At 46.2% G+C, this 14,632-nt stretch overlaps 1 protein-coding gene across 3 annotated transcripts in view; it reads left to right on the forward strand.

The window, feature by feature from the left end:
- Nucleotides 1-968: 968 nt before the first annotated feature.
- Nucleotides 969-14,632, forward strand: part of LYPD1 (LY6/PLAUR domain containing 1) — a 37,551-nt gene continuing 23,887 nt past the window's right edge. Inside the window, exons 1-3 of one of the 3 annotated variants that reach the window (XM_047772084.1) lie at nucleotides 969-1,706; nucleotides 1,837-1,875; nucleotides 3,183-3,320. In XM_047772084.1, the coding sequence (XP_047628040.1) occupies nucleotides 1,646-1,706; nucleotides 1,837-1,875; nucleotides 3,183-3,320 (238 nt within the window). In that variant the 5' untranslated portion in view covers nucleotides 969-1,645. Of the gene's footprint in view, nucleotides 1,876-2,772; nucleotides 3,321-14,632 lie in introns of those variants that run through there. The other 2 variants (XM_047772083.1, XM_047772082.1) reach the window with 2 other exon arrangements.

Here is a 14,632-nt window from a genome sequence, read left to right on the forward strand (position 1 = left end):
ACTCTTAAAGCTTAAAAGAATTTGTTCAAGGACTCATTGGCCCATTAATTATTTGAATCTCGCACGTGCTCCAAGGAGGAATTCCCCGAAGGAATAAATAAACTAATAAGCAAACTGGCTCTTACTGCTCCAGAAATAGTAATTCAGCCAATTGTAAAATTCTGTTTGCAGATTAGCGAGTAATGGTCAAAACCCTTTTGTCTTCCTGAGGGGTTATCCAACTAGAAGTGAGAGGCGGAGTGGGGGGCAAAGTGGGGGAGGGAAGGAGCCCAAGGCAGCTAGGGAATGGTCTCTGCTGAGGAATTATGAGAGTCATTTAAGCCCCTTTCCAGATCCGCTCTGCTGGCAGAATAGGGAAGTAAATGATCAGCCTCCCGGCCTTGGAGCTTCCTCCAAGAGGAGGCCTGAGGAGAAGAGCGTGAAGATGGGCTAAGTTTAGGAAGCCGTTACCACAGAAATGGATGCGCCCTAGGGATTTGGAGGATGGGGTGGGAACGTGCGGATTAGGGGCGGGGGCTCCCAGGCGCTCTGGCGGGCTCCCGTACCACCTGCTGCAGGGCTCGGCGGCCAGCAAGGTGGCGTCCCGGGAGTACTCAAGGTGGGTCGTTTGTACGAAAGAGGAGGGATTGGAGTTCGCAGGAGTCAACCAGCGACCGAGTCCTGTGCTGCGGACGCGGGTGTATATGCTAATAATCCGAGGTTGCAAGGAGAGCCGAGGGAAGCTGCCCGGCCTTTTGGAGGAAGAGGTCGGGGGAGAGCAACTCCTGTCTTCACTCAGATCTGCTTTCTAGTGGCGGCTTATCACAGCTGTCCCCAGGGCAGCCCTCTCCTAGGCTAGGCTACCAGGACGGTGTCACCTCACCCTCGTGGTGCACGCAGCAGACGAACCGAGAGCTGGCTGCCCGAAACAGGCGAGCCTGACTGGGCAGGGTCTGCATCATAACCCGGCCAACCCCGCCACAGCTAAATTCAAGCCCGGTAACGACCAAAGGGCTTCTCTGAGGAAGATAAGGCGCAGCTGAACTGGACACCTTAGGGAGCTTGAAGGTGTGCAACTTTGCCAGACGCACGGGAACGCGCCCTTCTCCTACAGCCCCGCTGCCCGGGTGGGTTGGGCCAGAGCCTGCAGCGGGAGAACAGACCAGCGCCCAGGGGCGCAGAGGTCTAGGGGCCCACGCCCCTGCGAGGGCCACCGGGCACGCGGTCTTCCGACCCCACTTCCCAGGTCCCACTCTCAGCGCCCGGCCAATCAGTCCCAACGGCACCTGCTGCGCCCTCCTTAAGCTTTCCCGGGTCTCCAGCCCCCCAGCTTTGGAAAGCCACACTATTCTCTACCTTCTCTCCCCTTTCCCCCAGGCGGCCCAGTCCCCGGGACGTGCGGAGGCAGGAGAAGAGGGCGATCGGAAGGGGGGTGGGGACGTGGAAAGACGGTCCCATGCTTCCCCGCTCACTACCCCCACCCCAACTCGGCAGCTGTCACGTGGTGCCTGGAGTGGGAGGTGGATAGAAGAGGCGAGACTTTTTTGGGTGCTCTTAATCGCCAGTAGTTCCTTCAATCTCCGTCACCAACTCCAGAGACCCCGGCTCCGCCTGAGAGCGCGAACCATAGGAGCGGCAACCCGCAGCCGGAAGCCCGGCGCGGGCGATGCAGGCGCCGCCGGCTGCACCTGCGGCTCCTCTTGGTGGTGGCGGCGGTCGCTTTGGCAGCAGCGGCGCGGGCCCCAATAGCCTAGGCAACCACAGCCGCTGCAGCCCGGACATCCTTGGCGGTGGTCGCCGCTTCTGATGAGCCTGCCCGCTCCCGGCCCCGCGGCTCCGGGAGGATGTGGGTCCTCGGCATCGCAGCAACTTTTTGCGGATTGTTCTTGCTTCAAGGTAAGAAGATGAAGATTCGGCCAGCCCTCTGGCCAGGCGCGCACACCCTATCTACCCACCGACCTTTTTGCCTCCCCTGGGCGCCCACCTCTGGGCGGGTGCCGCGCAGGGGTTGCCCAGCGGGAGTTTGGCGACTGGTACCCAGAGGCGCTAGATGGGAAAGTCTCCAAATGCCGCGCTGCTGGAGGAGAGGCGGGTGCGGCGGATTGGCGGGACTCGGGTTGCTGATGCTCAGGCTGCGCGGAGAAGCTGGGCTGGGGAGGAGGGAGGGTCCTTGCTAGGTCTCCGCGAAGGAGCGAAGGCAAGCGGGGCCACCCACCAAGTTGTCAGGCTCTCTAGCAGCCCGTGGGAGTGGCGCCGTAGACAGGTGAGCGGCGGCAGGCGGGGCAGTTTATGTCGGGATCGCACTGGGGGTAGATTGCTGCGCTCACCTTGTGACCGATGTGGGGCTGGAAGGAGGTGCGCCGGATCACGGGCTGGTGCGCCCGGGAGCCGGGGGATCTGTGACCTCTAGGTGTAGACTGGAGCGCCTAGATTCGAGCGGAGCCATCAGGCTGGAGCCGAGAGAGGTACGAAAACGTCTGGCTCCCAATCGAGATCTGCAGAGCTGGGACCCGGACCGGGAACCGGAGCCAAACGGAGCCCCCAAAACCGGGAAGAAAGGACTGTGGTGCTGCAGCCGGGGATGCGCTCGCGCGCGTACACACACACACACACTCCCCTTCTCGCACGCCGCGGCCACCCTTACTGCTGCGAGAATCGTCCCGAAGAAAGGCGGGGGACTTGGGACCCAGCAGCACTTAGCGTCCCAGCATCTCCTCCCGAGCTTCCCACTTAGGGAGCCTCGGAGCCACAGCACAGGAATGCCGACTTCAAAAATAAAACTGAAAAGGAGTCTGCGAATGCAATCTCGAATGGTGCCAAAATAGTAATTAAGTCATTTGTAACCAATTAACAATTAGGCAAATCCTTTGGCGTAGACTGGAGCTGACGCAGGTCTCTGGAACTACTTCGCTCTCAGGTTGCATGTTCCTCCTTTCAACTTTCATGAGGAAAGGCCAGGTGTGGTGTTGGATGGACTCCTCGTTTCTGGAGCATGGGTTCAGGGGTCGCGGGCAAAATCCCACATTATCCTGCAGGATCCTTGGCCACCGCGCCGCCCCCTGCCGGCTGCAGCCACATCCGTGTTCCTGGTCGACCCGGGAGTGCGGCAGCTATGCGTGGCTGCTTGAGGGAGGGGAGGATGGTGGTTTCCGTGGCGGTCTCTTTTGGGGCTGCGTCTGAACCCGACTGCGTCTTTCTCCCAGGGTTGGCGTTGCAAATCCAGTGTTATCAGTGTGAAGAATTCCAGCTGAATAACGACTGCTCCTCCCCCGAGTTCATCGTGAATTGCACGGTGAACGTTCAAGACATGTGTCAGAAAGAAGTGATGGAGCAAAGTGCAGGTAAGAGCCTGGCAGCCCCCCTCCTATTCTCCTCTCCAGCCAGCCTGGGCCTGGGGTGGGAGTGAGGGGGCCAGTTTACATTATAGCAAAAGGGACTGACTTTGATATAATGCTCACACACTGGTTGTCGGTGATTTATTCACAGTGTTGGGAAAATGAAGAGTTCCAAGCTACTTTTATCTCATTAAAGTTAATTACCAGGGCTTCTCCCCAAGGGACTGGTGAGGGGAAGTGTATTTAAATGAGTGGCTCCCCTCTTTTTTATTTACTCTCCTCACCTTCCTTTGCTAAATGCTGATCAGGAGGCTGGAAAATATATGGATAACTAGCTCTACTTGGGCAACTAGACAGTAGCCTGTGAGCAGTGTCAGCCTGAAATATGAAGCTAGTTGAAGTTCCCAGAGGTCAGCACTTGAAAAATGTGTTTTGTCAGAGAGCCATGCCATATTTCTTTGAAGAATACTACAGGATCTTTATTTAATTTTAGAACTAATGCATCAAATTCCAGGCACAAATTGCCAAGATCTTTCAAAGGAATATAGTTCCCAGCCCAAGTTTAGCAGCTGGCTGAAGGGCTGGCTGAGGTTCTGGGCATGAGGTAAAGGAAGAAAGTGGTCTTGGGAGAGCAAACCTCACTGTGTGATGCAGAATCTTCTCACTGAGATGGAGCTCCACATCGTCCCCCACCTTCCAATAGTCTTATCAAAAATCAAAGTCCTTCTAAAAGTGCAGCTGCCACTTGGGGGAAATGAGTGAAACGAGCTTCAATTCCAAGGTCAAACCCATAAACATAGACTTTGCTATTTTAAGGATGTTAAAAAGAGTGACTGACATTGAAAGAACCCAAGCCTTGCTTCTCTTTAGTTGACTGAGGTGTGCGGCTCAGAGAGCCTGGTGAAGGGTCCACACTGTTAACTGATTCCTTTAACCCACTGGCAATTTAATGCAAGGGCTCTAGTTTTACAGCCAGCACCTTGGGAAAGTAGTTTCTTCTTAGGGAAAGGCCTGGAAGTGCCTCGAGGCTGACCCCACTGTTATTTGGGGAGCACATAGCTCCAGGCTGGGCTATTACATGGTGAGTGTGCATGTGGCTTTAAAGGCTCTTCTTTGTAGGTCATTATCAGCCTAGGTGTGGATTCTTTCAGTCTTCCTGAAATCTGAAATGTAGTCACTCTCAAGAATAACTTGCTACATGCATTGTTTTGTCATAGGATGTTGTTTCAAAACAGCAAAACAAAACTGACTGGGAGCTTGGGGTTAATAGATGCAGACTATTACCTTTGGAATGGATTAGCAATGAGACAAAACTTATGATGATTCTTTAATTAAGATTGACAAAGTCTTTCTTTCCTGCTTATGTTTTATTCCTGAGACTTTTAACTGAGCAAAAATGGACTGCCTGGCCACCAGGGGAACTGCTGTGATTTTCAACAGAATCACTCTGAGCACTTTATTGCATCTCTCAGATATGTGTAGCTTTCTTCCAGGCAATAATTTAGAGACAGAAAAAAATGGGAATGTGGACCTATTAGGAGCTTCCTCATAATCCTCTAGGCCACTGCTTGCCTGGGTACCATATTTCATAACCTGGGATATGGTTGCCATGAAAAGAGGAAAAGCTGTGAACCAAATTAAGCCAGAAGAGGGTTCTTTCTCAGAATTATTTCTTGCTCTCCAAAAGTGTATCTAAGAGGAACACCACAAACCCCATTTTTAAAGTGCAGTTTTTCATCTTGCTTCCCTCTCTCCTCCACTGTGCACTGTAAAAAAAAAAAAAAAAAAAAGTGGCACAGGTATGTTAATGCCTGTCTTTCCCCTGTGAAAACTGTAGAGATTTGTCAGTGCTGACATGAAGTCGCTATTAGCTTGGTCAAGGAGGGTTCCTGTATCCAGGCCAGGTTCCACAGTCATAGGCCAGAGGGTGACAGACATGGGAGAAATAAGGCAAGCTCAATTGTGAAGTTTGAGGAACAGAAAGAGTTGACAGCCTCAAAGGAAAAACCAGTTACAAGGGAAAGGATGCAAGTTTTGCGCATGTGGCATTCTGAGCCTGAATTCCATAAAAATCAGCCAAATGCATGTTCCTGCATTTAAAGAGTGATGCTGGGTGGTTGGGAGGTGGGGCCTGAAACCAAGTCCATTTTCATCATGTGATTGTTAGAGACCAATCAATTTAAATGGCTATTAACCCTCCCCTTGTTGGCAGGGATAGAGGACCCACCTAAAAACTGATAAGTGACCACGTCCTAGTACACTCATCACCACGCTAGCAACAGCTGACTTCTCCTGTGGCCTTGTGCATCAAGCTCTTTGTGCTTTATGTGGGGTATCCCCTGAAATGTGAGAGTCCTTTTTTTTTCTTTTTTTCTTTTTTTTGGCTGCCCCATGGCATGTGGAGTTTCCCCTGCCAGAGATTAGATATCAGCCACAGTTGCAACCTAAGCCGAAGCTGTGGCAGTACCTGATCCTTAACCCACTGTGGCAGGCCAGGGATCTAAACCTGTGTCCCAGCATTCCCAAGATGCCACCAATTCCATTGTGCCACAGCGAGAACTCTTGGGAGTCCTCTTAAGGCTCCTGTTTTTCCAGGCCACATGACCCACCAGCTTTTAATTCCACTGCAGGCTCAGCTTCTCCCCTATAGAGAAAGCAAGCCCCTCCCTGCCCACCACACCTGTTCAAGGATGCTAGTAGGACTCAGAGCCAGAATGGTTTCTGCTTGACCAGGAACATATATTGTTCTGATGATTTTAGTGCTTTGGACTCATAGCTAAGGGATGTATATTGGAATTCTGTGCAAATCCTCAAGCCTGAGCCCCTCCTTGAAAAGGTCAGTTCTGAAAGTCTATGGTATAGCTGGCCATGGGTCACCCTCCAAGTAACTGTGCAGTGCCCTAAATTGAGACCTGCTGGTCTGGACCAACCTTTTTGCATTAGAGAGGAGGAAAACAAGGGCCAGAAAAATTAGATATCTGGTCCACATCTGCCAGCCAGCTGTTACTAAGAGGCACCAGCTTCCTGGGCCAGCACCTTACCCAGTAAAAAAGGCCACCAGGTTTGCGGAAAAGATAATCCAGGCAACGTGCTCAAGGCTTAGCCAATTCTCAGGCCTGCCAAATTCACCTAATAGGCTTAGTGAACTGGTTGAGTGGACAAGCCACAAAGAGGATATTGCAAGAAAAGGAGAACCAACCAGTAGGATTTTGAAGTTTGAGTGCTGTGCAAACTGGAATTTTTCATAAATATAGAAAGACCAGGGTTTTAAATGGACTAAGGGATTTTAATGAACCAAGCGAGTTTGACATTAAGCAGGAATGAAAAGCATTATCTTTCCCCCAAAAAATATCAGCAATGCAATATGTTAGTCCTTTCTGGATTAAGTCTGCGAACTCAGCTCTTATGAATTTTGAGGCAGGTACATTTAATTTTCAGTTGGGAAGTACATTTAAAATTAACCTTTACCTGTTCCCCAGAGCAGTGTTCCTATCAGGTGCTGAGATTATTTCCTGCTCTTCTTCCTCTGGGTCATTTATGGAAAAATAAGGCATGGGCTATGGAGAAGGGAAGCCTCCTTTCATTGTCCTTACTAATTGATATTTAAATGTTTGCATAATGAATGACTTGTTCTCTCCAGCTCTGCACTTAATGACTTAGTGTCTCAGTACCAGTGCACCGGTGATAATGACATTTCTTTTGCTCTTGCTTATCACCACACTGGGCAAAATATTTCAAATATTGATTTTCACTTCAGAGTAGAAGCCCACCCCCCATGAATTTTAAAACCAGGGTATAAAGAATGCAAATTTGCATTTGTTTGACAGTGCAATCTTGTAATTAGAGTTTTTCCTCTTGACTAGATACAGTGAAAGGGGCATAATTTAATTTTTATAGACTAGCCAATTTTGTCCCTTGGTAAAATATAGCTCTGTCAGTGAGCAAAATGTTACAGGTTCTCCTAAACCTTATTTAAAAGTTAAATGTTTTATACTGAGAGAAAGTTCATGGTCCAAATCGGTAACCTAATCGATCTCTTCACCCATCCTTTGCCACGTGCATTAATCTATTTGTCTGTTTTGCAATACACAAGTTACTGATTTATGTGCCATGTTGCATCTACATTATGGCTGTATAAGTAATGGCTATCTTCCTTTTGCTCATTAGGTTGGGCAGAGATGGTTCCACACCTTGGCTAGGTTAATTTTATGCCTTATTTTCTCATGAGCTATATAAGAGGTAGCAGGTGAGGCCCTGAGGTCTCTAAAATAATCAGTCATCCACTTTTAGGAGAAAGACATGGAAAGCTAACCATATGGCCCATGTTCTCCTAAGTCTCTGCTTTGCTTAATTTCAGCCAGATTTAAAATAGCAGGCTGTAATTTGTCCTTGGGGTGGGTTTGGTGGAATGAAGGGCCAGTTTTGCTAACCAAGATTGTATCACAGTCCCTTTTTACCTGGATTCTTTTTTTTTTTTTTTAAGTGCAGACATGTCCACTTACATACATGCACACATGGCATATATGTGTGTATACTTTTTTTCTTTAAGGGCCGCACCCTGCGGCATGTGGAAGCTCCTGGGCCAGGGGTTGAATCAGAGCTGCAGCTGCCAGCCTATGCCACACCACAGCAGTAGCAGATCTGAGCCAAGTCTGCAACCTACACTACAGCTCACAGAAACCCTGGATCCTTAACCCACTGAGAGGCACCACGGATCAAACCCACGTCTTCATGGATACTAGTCAGGTTTGTTACCAATGAGCCACAACAAACATAATTCTTGTGTGGGGGGGGGGGGAGAGTGAGAATGGTGTATCCTCTTGCTTTGCAGCTATTCAGAATGTAAAAAAACTTAACCTGCATTATAGTATAGGCACAAAGACATTTTCTAACTTTTTTTTCCCAAAGCAGCTTTGTTCAGAGCACCAGTGACATTCGTTAATCTTTCAGTGCCCCCTGTTAGCTCCATATCTTTTTTCTCCTACCTGTTCTCTCTCCTTTTTGGACATCCCAGCCCTTTCTCACCCTCAAATTCATTTTGAAACAGTGAGATGAACCAAAGATTCCACTCAAAGAATAAAGTGAAGAACAAAAGTGTAAGAATCACCATATTTTAACTTTGCCAAGGAGACCTCAACAGGTTAAAAAAGTTGAAAACAAAAAAGGTCCAGATGTCAAGAAAGAGAACCTCGTATGTTAATACCGGCCCTGCTAAAAACATTTCCATGTCAACCTCAATAAAGTTATGAATTACACAGGGACAAATTCTGTGTCGTGAATGTCAATATCATCACCTCTTTGGCAGCAGGACCCTGAAAGAACATTTCAGGGCATTTTGCTGATCCACTTGTTCATGTAGTTCTCAAGACACATCCATCTCTTTTGCGTGGCAGGCAGAGCCAACTTCTGAGGAGGTATTTGGAGGGTGAATATCAAATGCCTTCAGTCCCTTAGACTCTCCAGTAAATGCAGCATTTGTTTATGTTAACTTTCCAGCTGAACAAGCAGCCAGTGCTGACCTCCTGTCTCCACAGATGAAACATCTGCAGATTGATTCGGCTTTCCTATAACACAAATTCCTCCCACTACGATCTCATGAAAGCTTCCATCATTGATGGTTTTCCTAATGAGTTTAAACAGAGAAGCTTCAAAGCTGCATTTTTTTTTTCTCCCAAGTGAAAAATGAAACGGAGGGTGAAAACAAAACACACCGTTTCCTTTGAACTTTGAAAAGGAAATCTGCTTCCCTTATATATTCCTGGAATCAAAAGATCTGAATATACAGCCTGCTTTCTCTCTCTCTCCCTACCCTTCTTTCTTTCCTGCCTTCCTCTCTCCCTCCTCCTACACTTTTCTCTCTCTCTCTCTCTCTCTCTCTGCTTTTATTTTTTTTCATTGATTGATTGAGTTTCTAATGCTCAAACCTGGCAAAGGTTTATTATTGTGCAGGGTGGAAATGGTGCACGCCTTAGCACCCACTGTCAATTGTTGAATGGAAAGGGTATCCACCTCCATTAGGGACTGAATAGCCATGGTCCGGGCTTGGTAACTTTGAAGAGGCTACTCAGCATCCCCAGTGCTTAGCTTTCTTCCCTGTAATATGTAGAAACTGGCCACCTGTCTTCTTAAGAGATACAGCAAGGCAGCAAGGAATGCTACCAGTATAACCACCTTAAGCAGCCAGTCCTAAAGGTGGAAACCCACCAGAATTCTCACCAGGAGTTGCTTACATCACTCTGCATAGCTACCTCTGAAGGCTGGCCCAGGTACCTTAGCCTAAGGGACTTTTCACACTGTTTCTTCATCTCTCATACTGAAAAAGTCTTTGTCTTAACCTTTAATTCCTTATAATAGGATCCTCATACTTAGCCTGGAGGGTTCACAGTGAGATAATATCCTCTCTTGATGGTGCATCTGAAACGCAGAGAGATCTGGCAATTTGCTCACAACACACAGCCAGTGGGACTGGAATTCAAGTCTTTTCCTTTGCCCAGGATTGTTTTCATTCTAATGCCATTTCTTTCTTTCTTTTTTTTTTGCATTTTAATTGCAATTTTATTGATATCTAATTGATGCACCATAAAATTCAAAGTGTACACTTCAAAGTGTATACTTTTTACTTATTCATGGAGGTATGAATTTAATCTCATTTCAGATATCTAATTCCAGAACATTTTTAGTCACCCACAAAAGAAACCCTGTATCCATTAGCTGTCATAATCTGGGAGCCACTAATCTGCTTGCTGTCTCTCTGTACCTATCCAGGACATTTCATATAAGTGGAATCACACAATATGTGGCCTTTCACAACTGGCTTCTGTTGCTGAGGATGTTTTCAAGTTACATACATTTCACATCCCACTTTGAAGTGCATTTCAGATTTCCTTGTGCAGGGGTCTGAAGGGAAAAGTCAGGTGTGGCAAATCCCTAAATTATAGAAAGGGTTGGATTACATGGGGTAGGAGAGGGTATGGTTGCGAACCTGGAACTCCATTGCCTAATTAGCCAATTTGCTGAGTTGAACTAAAAACCTGTACCAAGAGCAAGTTGTTCCTGAGCCATAGGGCTGAGGAATTCACGTTCATCAGGAATCTGCCTTGTGCCCAGCACTGGGCTGTTAATCCATTACCTCCCCACCCGTTGCCATCTGTTAATCTGCCTTTCCCCTGAGGGGACCATGAATGAGTTTACATTAGCTGCAAGAATCCTCTCAGCATCTAATTGATGCACCTGATTGGCTGTTCCTGATGCCAGAATCTCTTATCAGTAATCCCATCTCTTATCAGTCCATCCTAACATCTTGCCCCACCCGATAGACCACAGCCCTCAAGAATCCTTCACCTCTTAGGCTTGAAGAGTTTAGAATTTCACAGGTGAGAAGACTGTGGCTGGCATGGAAAGAAATTTTCTTTCCTGAGAGCTTAAACATCTCCATTAGACCATTTCTCTTCCTTCCCTTGAGAAGGCTTGAGGGTGGAGCAGTTGGAAAAGTATTCTGGGAGAGATCTTGGTTAAGGAGATGGGATTCTGGCATGATTTGATCATCTACAGTGAACACTCAGTGAACATGTGTAAATCTAGCCTTTTTCTCCCAAATCAAATCACTGATAAGAGCCTTTATATAGACACAACTATTTGCTCCTTTAAAAGGTATAAGTTTCTTCTCTGTTATTTCCTTCACAAAGACTAAGATGAATTCTTCTCCATTGTGGGACAGAAATGATTGTATTTTAGGGAGAGGAGACTTGCCAGTGAAAGGTGATGTGTTTCCTCCTCTGACACTCCACAAAAGACCATATCTATAATGTAGGAACTTCCAATCAAATCTGTGATGAGTCTGCCTGCGAATAAACAAAAGAATGGTGATACATGCCATCTATTCCTTCTACCCATAGGAAACTTTGGGCTGCACCTAGTTGTGATTCAGAAACTGTTTTCACAAGCCAGAGCTAAATACCACAGGTTCCTTTATTAATAAATTGCTTCCAATCTTCTGATTGCTTCCAGTGGTCCAAAGAAAAACAGGAGAGGAACTGAATTAAGTCTTTCAATAAGGTAAAACCATAAAGAGTTTGTAACACATTGCTTTTTATTTTTTTAAGAGTGCATTTAAATAGAAGCAGTGATAGTTCACGACATTGATTTTGAGCTTTATGACTTTGCAAACCAGCAGCAGGATGCATAAGTGATGAAGTGTTGTATTATTTTAAGGAAGTTGTGATACTTGCTCCAGTGCGTTTCATTTTTCACTGGACATGGACAATAGCTTTTTATGTTTTTCTATTTCTTGGGCTTGTTGGCAAAAGCAGAGAATCGGTGGAGATAGCGCCAGGGGCGGGTGATGCCGGGGTGGCTCTCAGCCCGCAGCCCACTGTGGTCCACGTGTACACTGTACTTGAAGTGAATATGAATGTGCAAAGCAGCTTCTGACGCCCTGCACAGAGGCTGCTTCAAAAGCACCTGACGGAAGCAGATGTATTTCAGGGAACGCTGGGTGATGGGTTTTGTGCACTGTTTTGTTGCTCAGGCAAAATCTAGCAGACTTGGGTCTCTGGCAACTTCAGAGAACCTCTGCAGAAATAACAAAAGGAGAGGCAGGTTGACTAGTTTTCCACCCAGTCAGGACATTCGAATGGATCTTGTCTTCAAAGCCAGCTGCTAGATTCTTTGGAGAATTTCCATGGCTTGCGAGGGAAAGGTGGCAAGGGGGTGGAACCACACCTGTAGAGGGAAAAGTTAGTGGACTTTCTTTGAAAGACCAAACATCATTCTACTCCCCCTGTCACTGGCTGTTGGAGGGGGAGAAAAGAATAAAACAAGTCAGAAGCAGATGTTTTACATAAGGATGGGTTAAGATCCAGAGACACTAAACCAGCCTCATGAATCTTGGATCACTGCGTAAAAGTCAGTCAGGGGCCCTGCCTACCTGCGCCTGTGGAGACGCATTTCTAGAATTGACCTTCCTGGTGTCTGTGATGACAGGAGGATGACAGAAGGATGTTCTGACAAGTGTTATCTTTATTCAGTGTTCTCCAGCCAGCAGTTTGCCTGGCGCCAGATCCTTTAGTATTTTAGAGTATCTTTTCCTAACTGAATTGAATTGTAACTTCATTCACTGGAGTCCTTTCATGGCGGTCATTTCTGAGCACGAGGCTTGAGAATGGACATTGCATCTGCCTCCCTCTTCCTTTCTCTCTCTGTTTCTCTCTTTCTCCCTCTCCCCCATCTCTTTTGCACACACATACACTTTCACTCACTCACGGCAGTGCAAACACCCAATAAATATTTGCTGAATGAGTGTATTGAAACATAAGTTTCAAGCTAAAACAAATAGATTTATTTATCAGCATTTTAAAAATATTATGCCCAAAGTGAAGGAGCTTAAATTTCTATTATAAGAAGAAAAAAAAGAACAAAGATAAGTTTAATACACTTTTGACTTTTTAGTTAAACTCTTGAAATAGTTTACGAATGCATGTTAAGTCATAGTGTCATTTAAGGAACAAGTCTGTGGTGTAATCCACTCCAGTTTTTCTACTATGTCAGCTTGCTTTTAAGGCTGATCTGGCTGTATTTTGAAGACAGGTATTTTCTGGAAACACACACACCCCAGCTTCTATAACATTCAGCTACCTGGGTAGTCAAGCCACCTGGGGACAGGTCACCATCCAGCCAATTCTATCAGCTGGAGGTTTAAGTTATTTGGAAGTCTTACACTGAGATCTGCCTGGCTCATGCACTTCCTTAGGAAGAAAACAACCCCCGCCACATAGCCACAGTCCCCCAACAAACTTCTGTCCCCACCCCAAGGCCTCTCCCATACCAGAAATTCAAGTTTAAAATACAGATGGTTATGTTCTCTAAGACAGAGACAATCTAGATTTTCTGGTGGGGTGTGTACTTCTAAACCATTTAGTTTGGGAAACTTAAACCACAGAGGGATGCAGAAAAAAAGACTATGTTTTACATTTTTACATTTTTTACATTTTGCTGTCTTATTGTCTGTCTTACACGTATCCTGTTTCACGAGGCTGTCAGAATCCAATTAACTGCTTATATTCATGCCATGTTTATTGAATGCCATTAATATCACTGTCTTAAAACCTGGATGCCATTCTTGTGTTGAAGCTCGAAGAAGCTCTGGCTGCGGTATATTCAGGCATAAAGAAACCTTTTGGTCTATTTCCTTCATTAGTGTATGGGGCATAGTTTCAGAAGAGAATAAACCAGTCATTGCTGCTGCCAGATTCATTTATGTTCTTAGGTCCACCCTAGACCTCACTTTTTATATCACATAAGCATATTTTGGGTGGCAATTAACCAGGACTTAAGCCATACAGACACATATTGTTCACGTAACCAGACTGTCCAAGAGTAGGATGTCCTGGAGTTGTTCCTACAACTCAGTGATATCATGAAAGACACAGGTTTTCTCTTTTTTCCTACTGATTTTCCTGAACATTTGCTTTTTGTCCTTAGGCTAATTGCCTCTTGGTCACAAAGTAGCTGCTTGAGTTCAAGTTAAAGGGAAGGGCTAGCACCAAGGAACTTTGCTCTCTAGCCTTTCCTTTTAAGAAGAAAACAGAACCTCTCCTAAAGTTCCCCCAAGAGATTTCTGTTTTTCATGGGTCAGAATGTTTTCTCATGGCCGATGTTTGCTGTAAGGAAGAAGGCAGCAGGTGGGTGTTGGGCAACCAACTGTCCCTGCCTGCCAAGTCACCTTTTGAGAAATTCTTGCACCAAACCGGGAAGAATCAAGCACTATGATTCCAGGGCCCCTTGGAGAAAGAATAGGGATTCCTTATCCTGCACATCACCCACACTTTTGCCTATAATGAACACTGAAATGCACCATCAGAGGATCTTCATCATGAATCACTGTCCCATTTTGAAAAGAGAAAGAAACATATGCCAGCAAGTGATGTCTTGATGCGTAGTCCAAGACGAGTGTGACATTTCAGAATTTTGGTTCACTGACTGATGAGATGTGAGAGCATAACTATATTTTGGTGTGGGATATTTTTATACAGAAGAGAATGATGTGCTTGTGGTGACAAATACAAGGGTGCCCTGGGTTAAATGCCTTGATGTTCTTGGCTCATCCCATATGGAGCCATTATGCCACCAAGGACTCTGTTTTTCCTCACTGAGGTAAATTCATATGCAAGAAACCGATTAGGAATCTTTGGGCTCCATGATGTTAATATTGCCATTTCAGAACAATAATCAAAAGGACTTCAAGGTTTAAAATGCAGGAGCACAGTTTCATAAATCATTGAAGGGCACTCTTAATACTGAGACAATAAGTCATAAATATC

The sequence above is a fragment of the Phacochoerus africanus genome, chromosome 3 (genome assembly GCF_016906955.1).
Source record: "Phacochoerus africanus isolate WHEZ1 chromosome 3, ROS_Pafr_v1, whole genome shotgun sequence".
Lineage (NCBI taxonomy): Eukaryota > Metazoa > Chordata > Mammalia > Artiodactyla > Suidae > Phacochoerus > Phacochoerus africanus.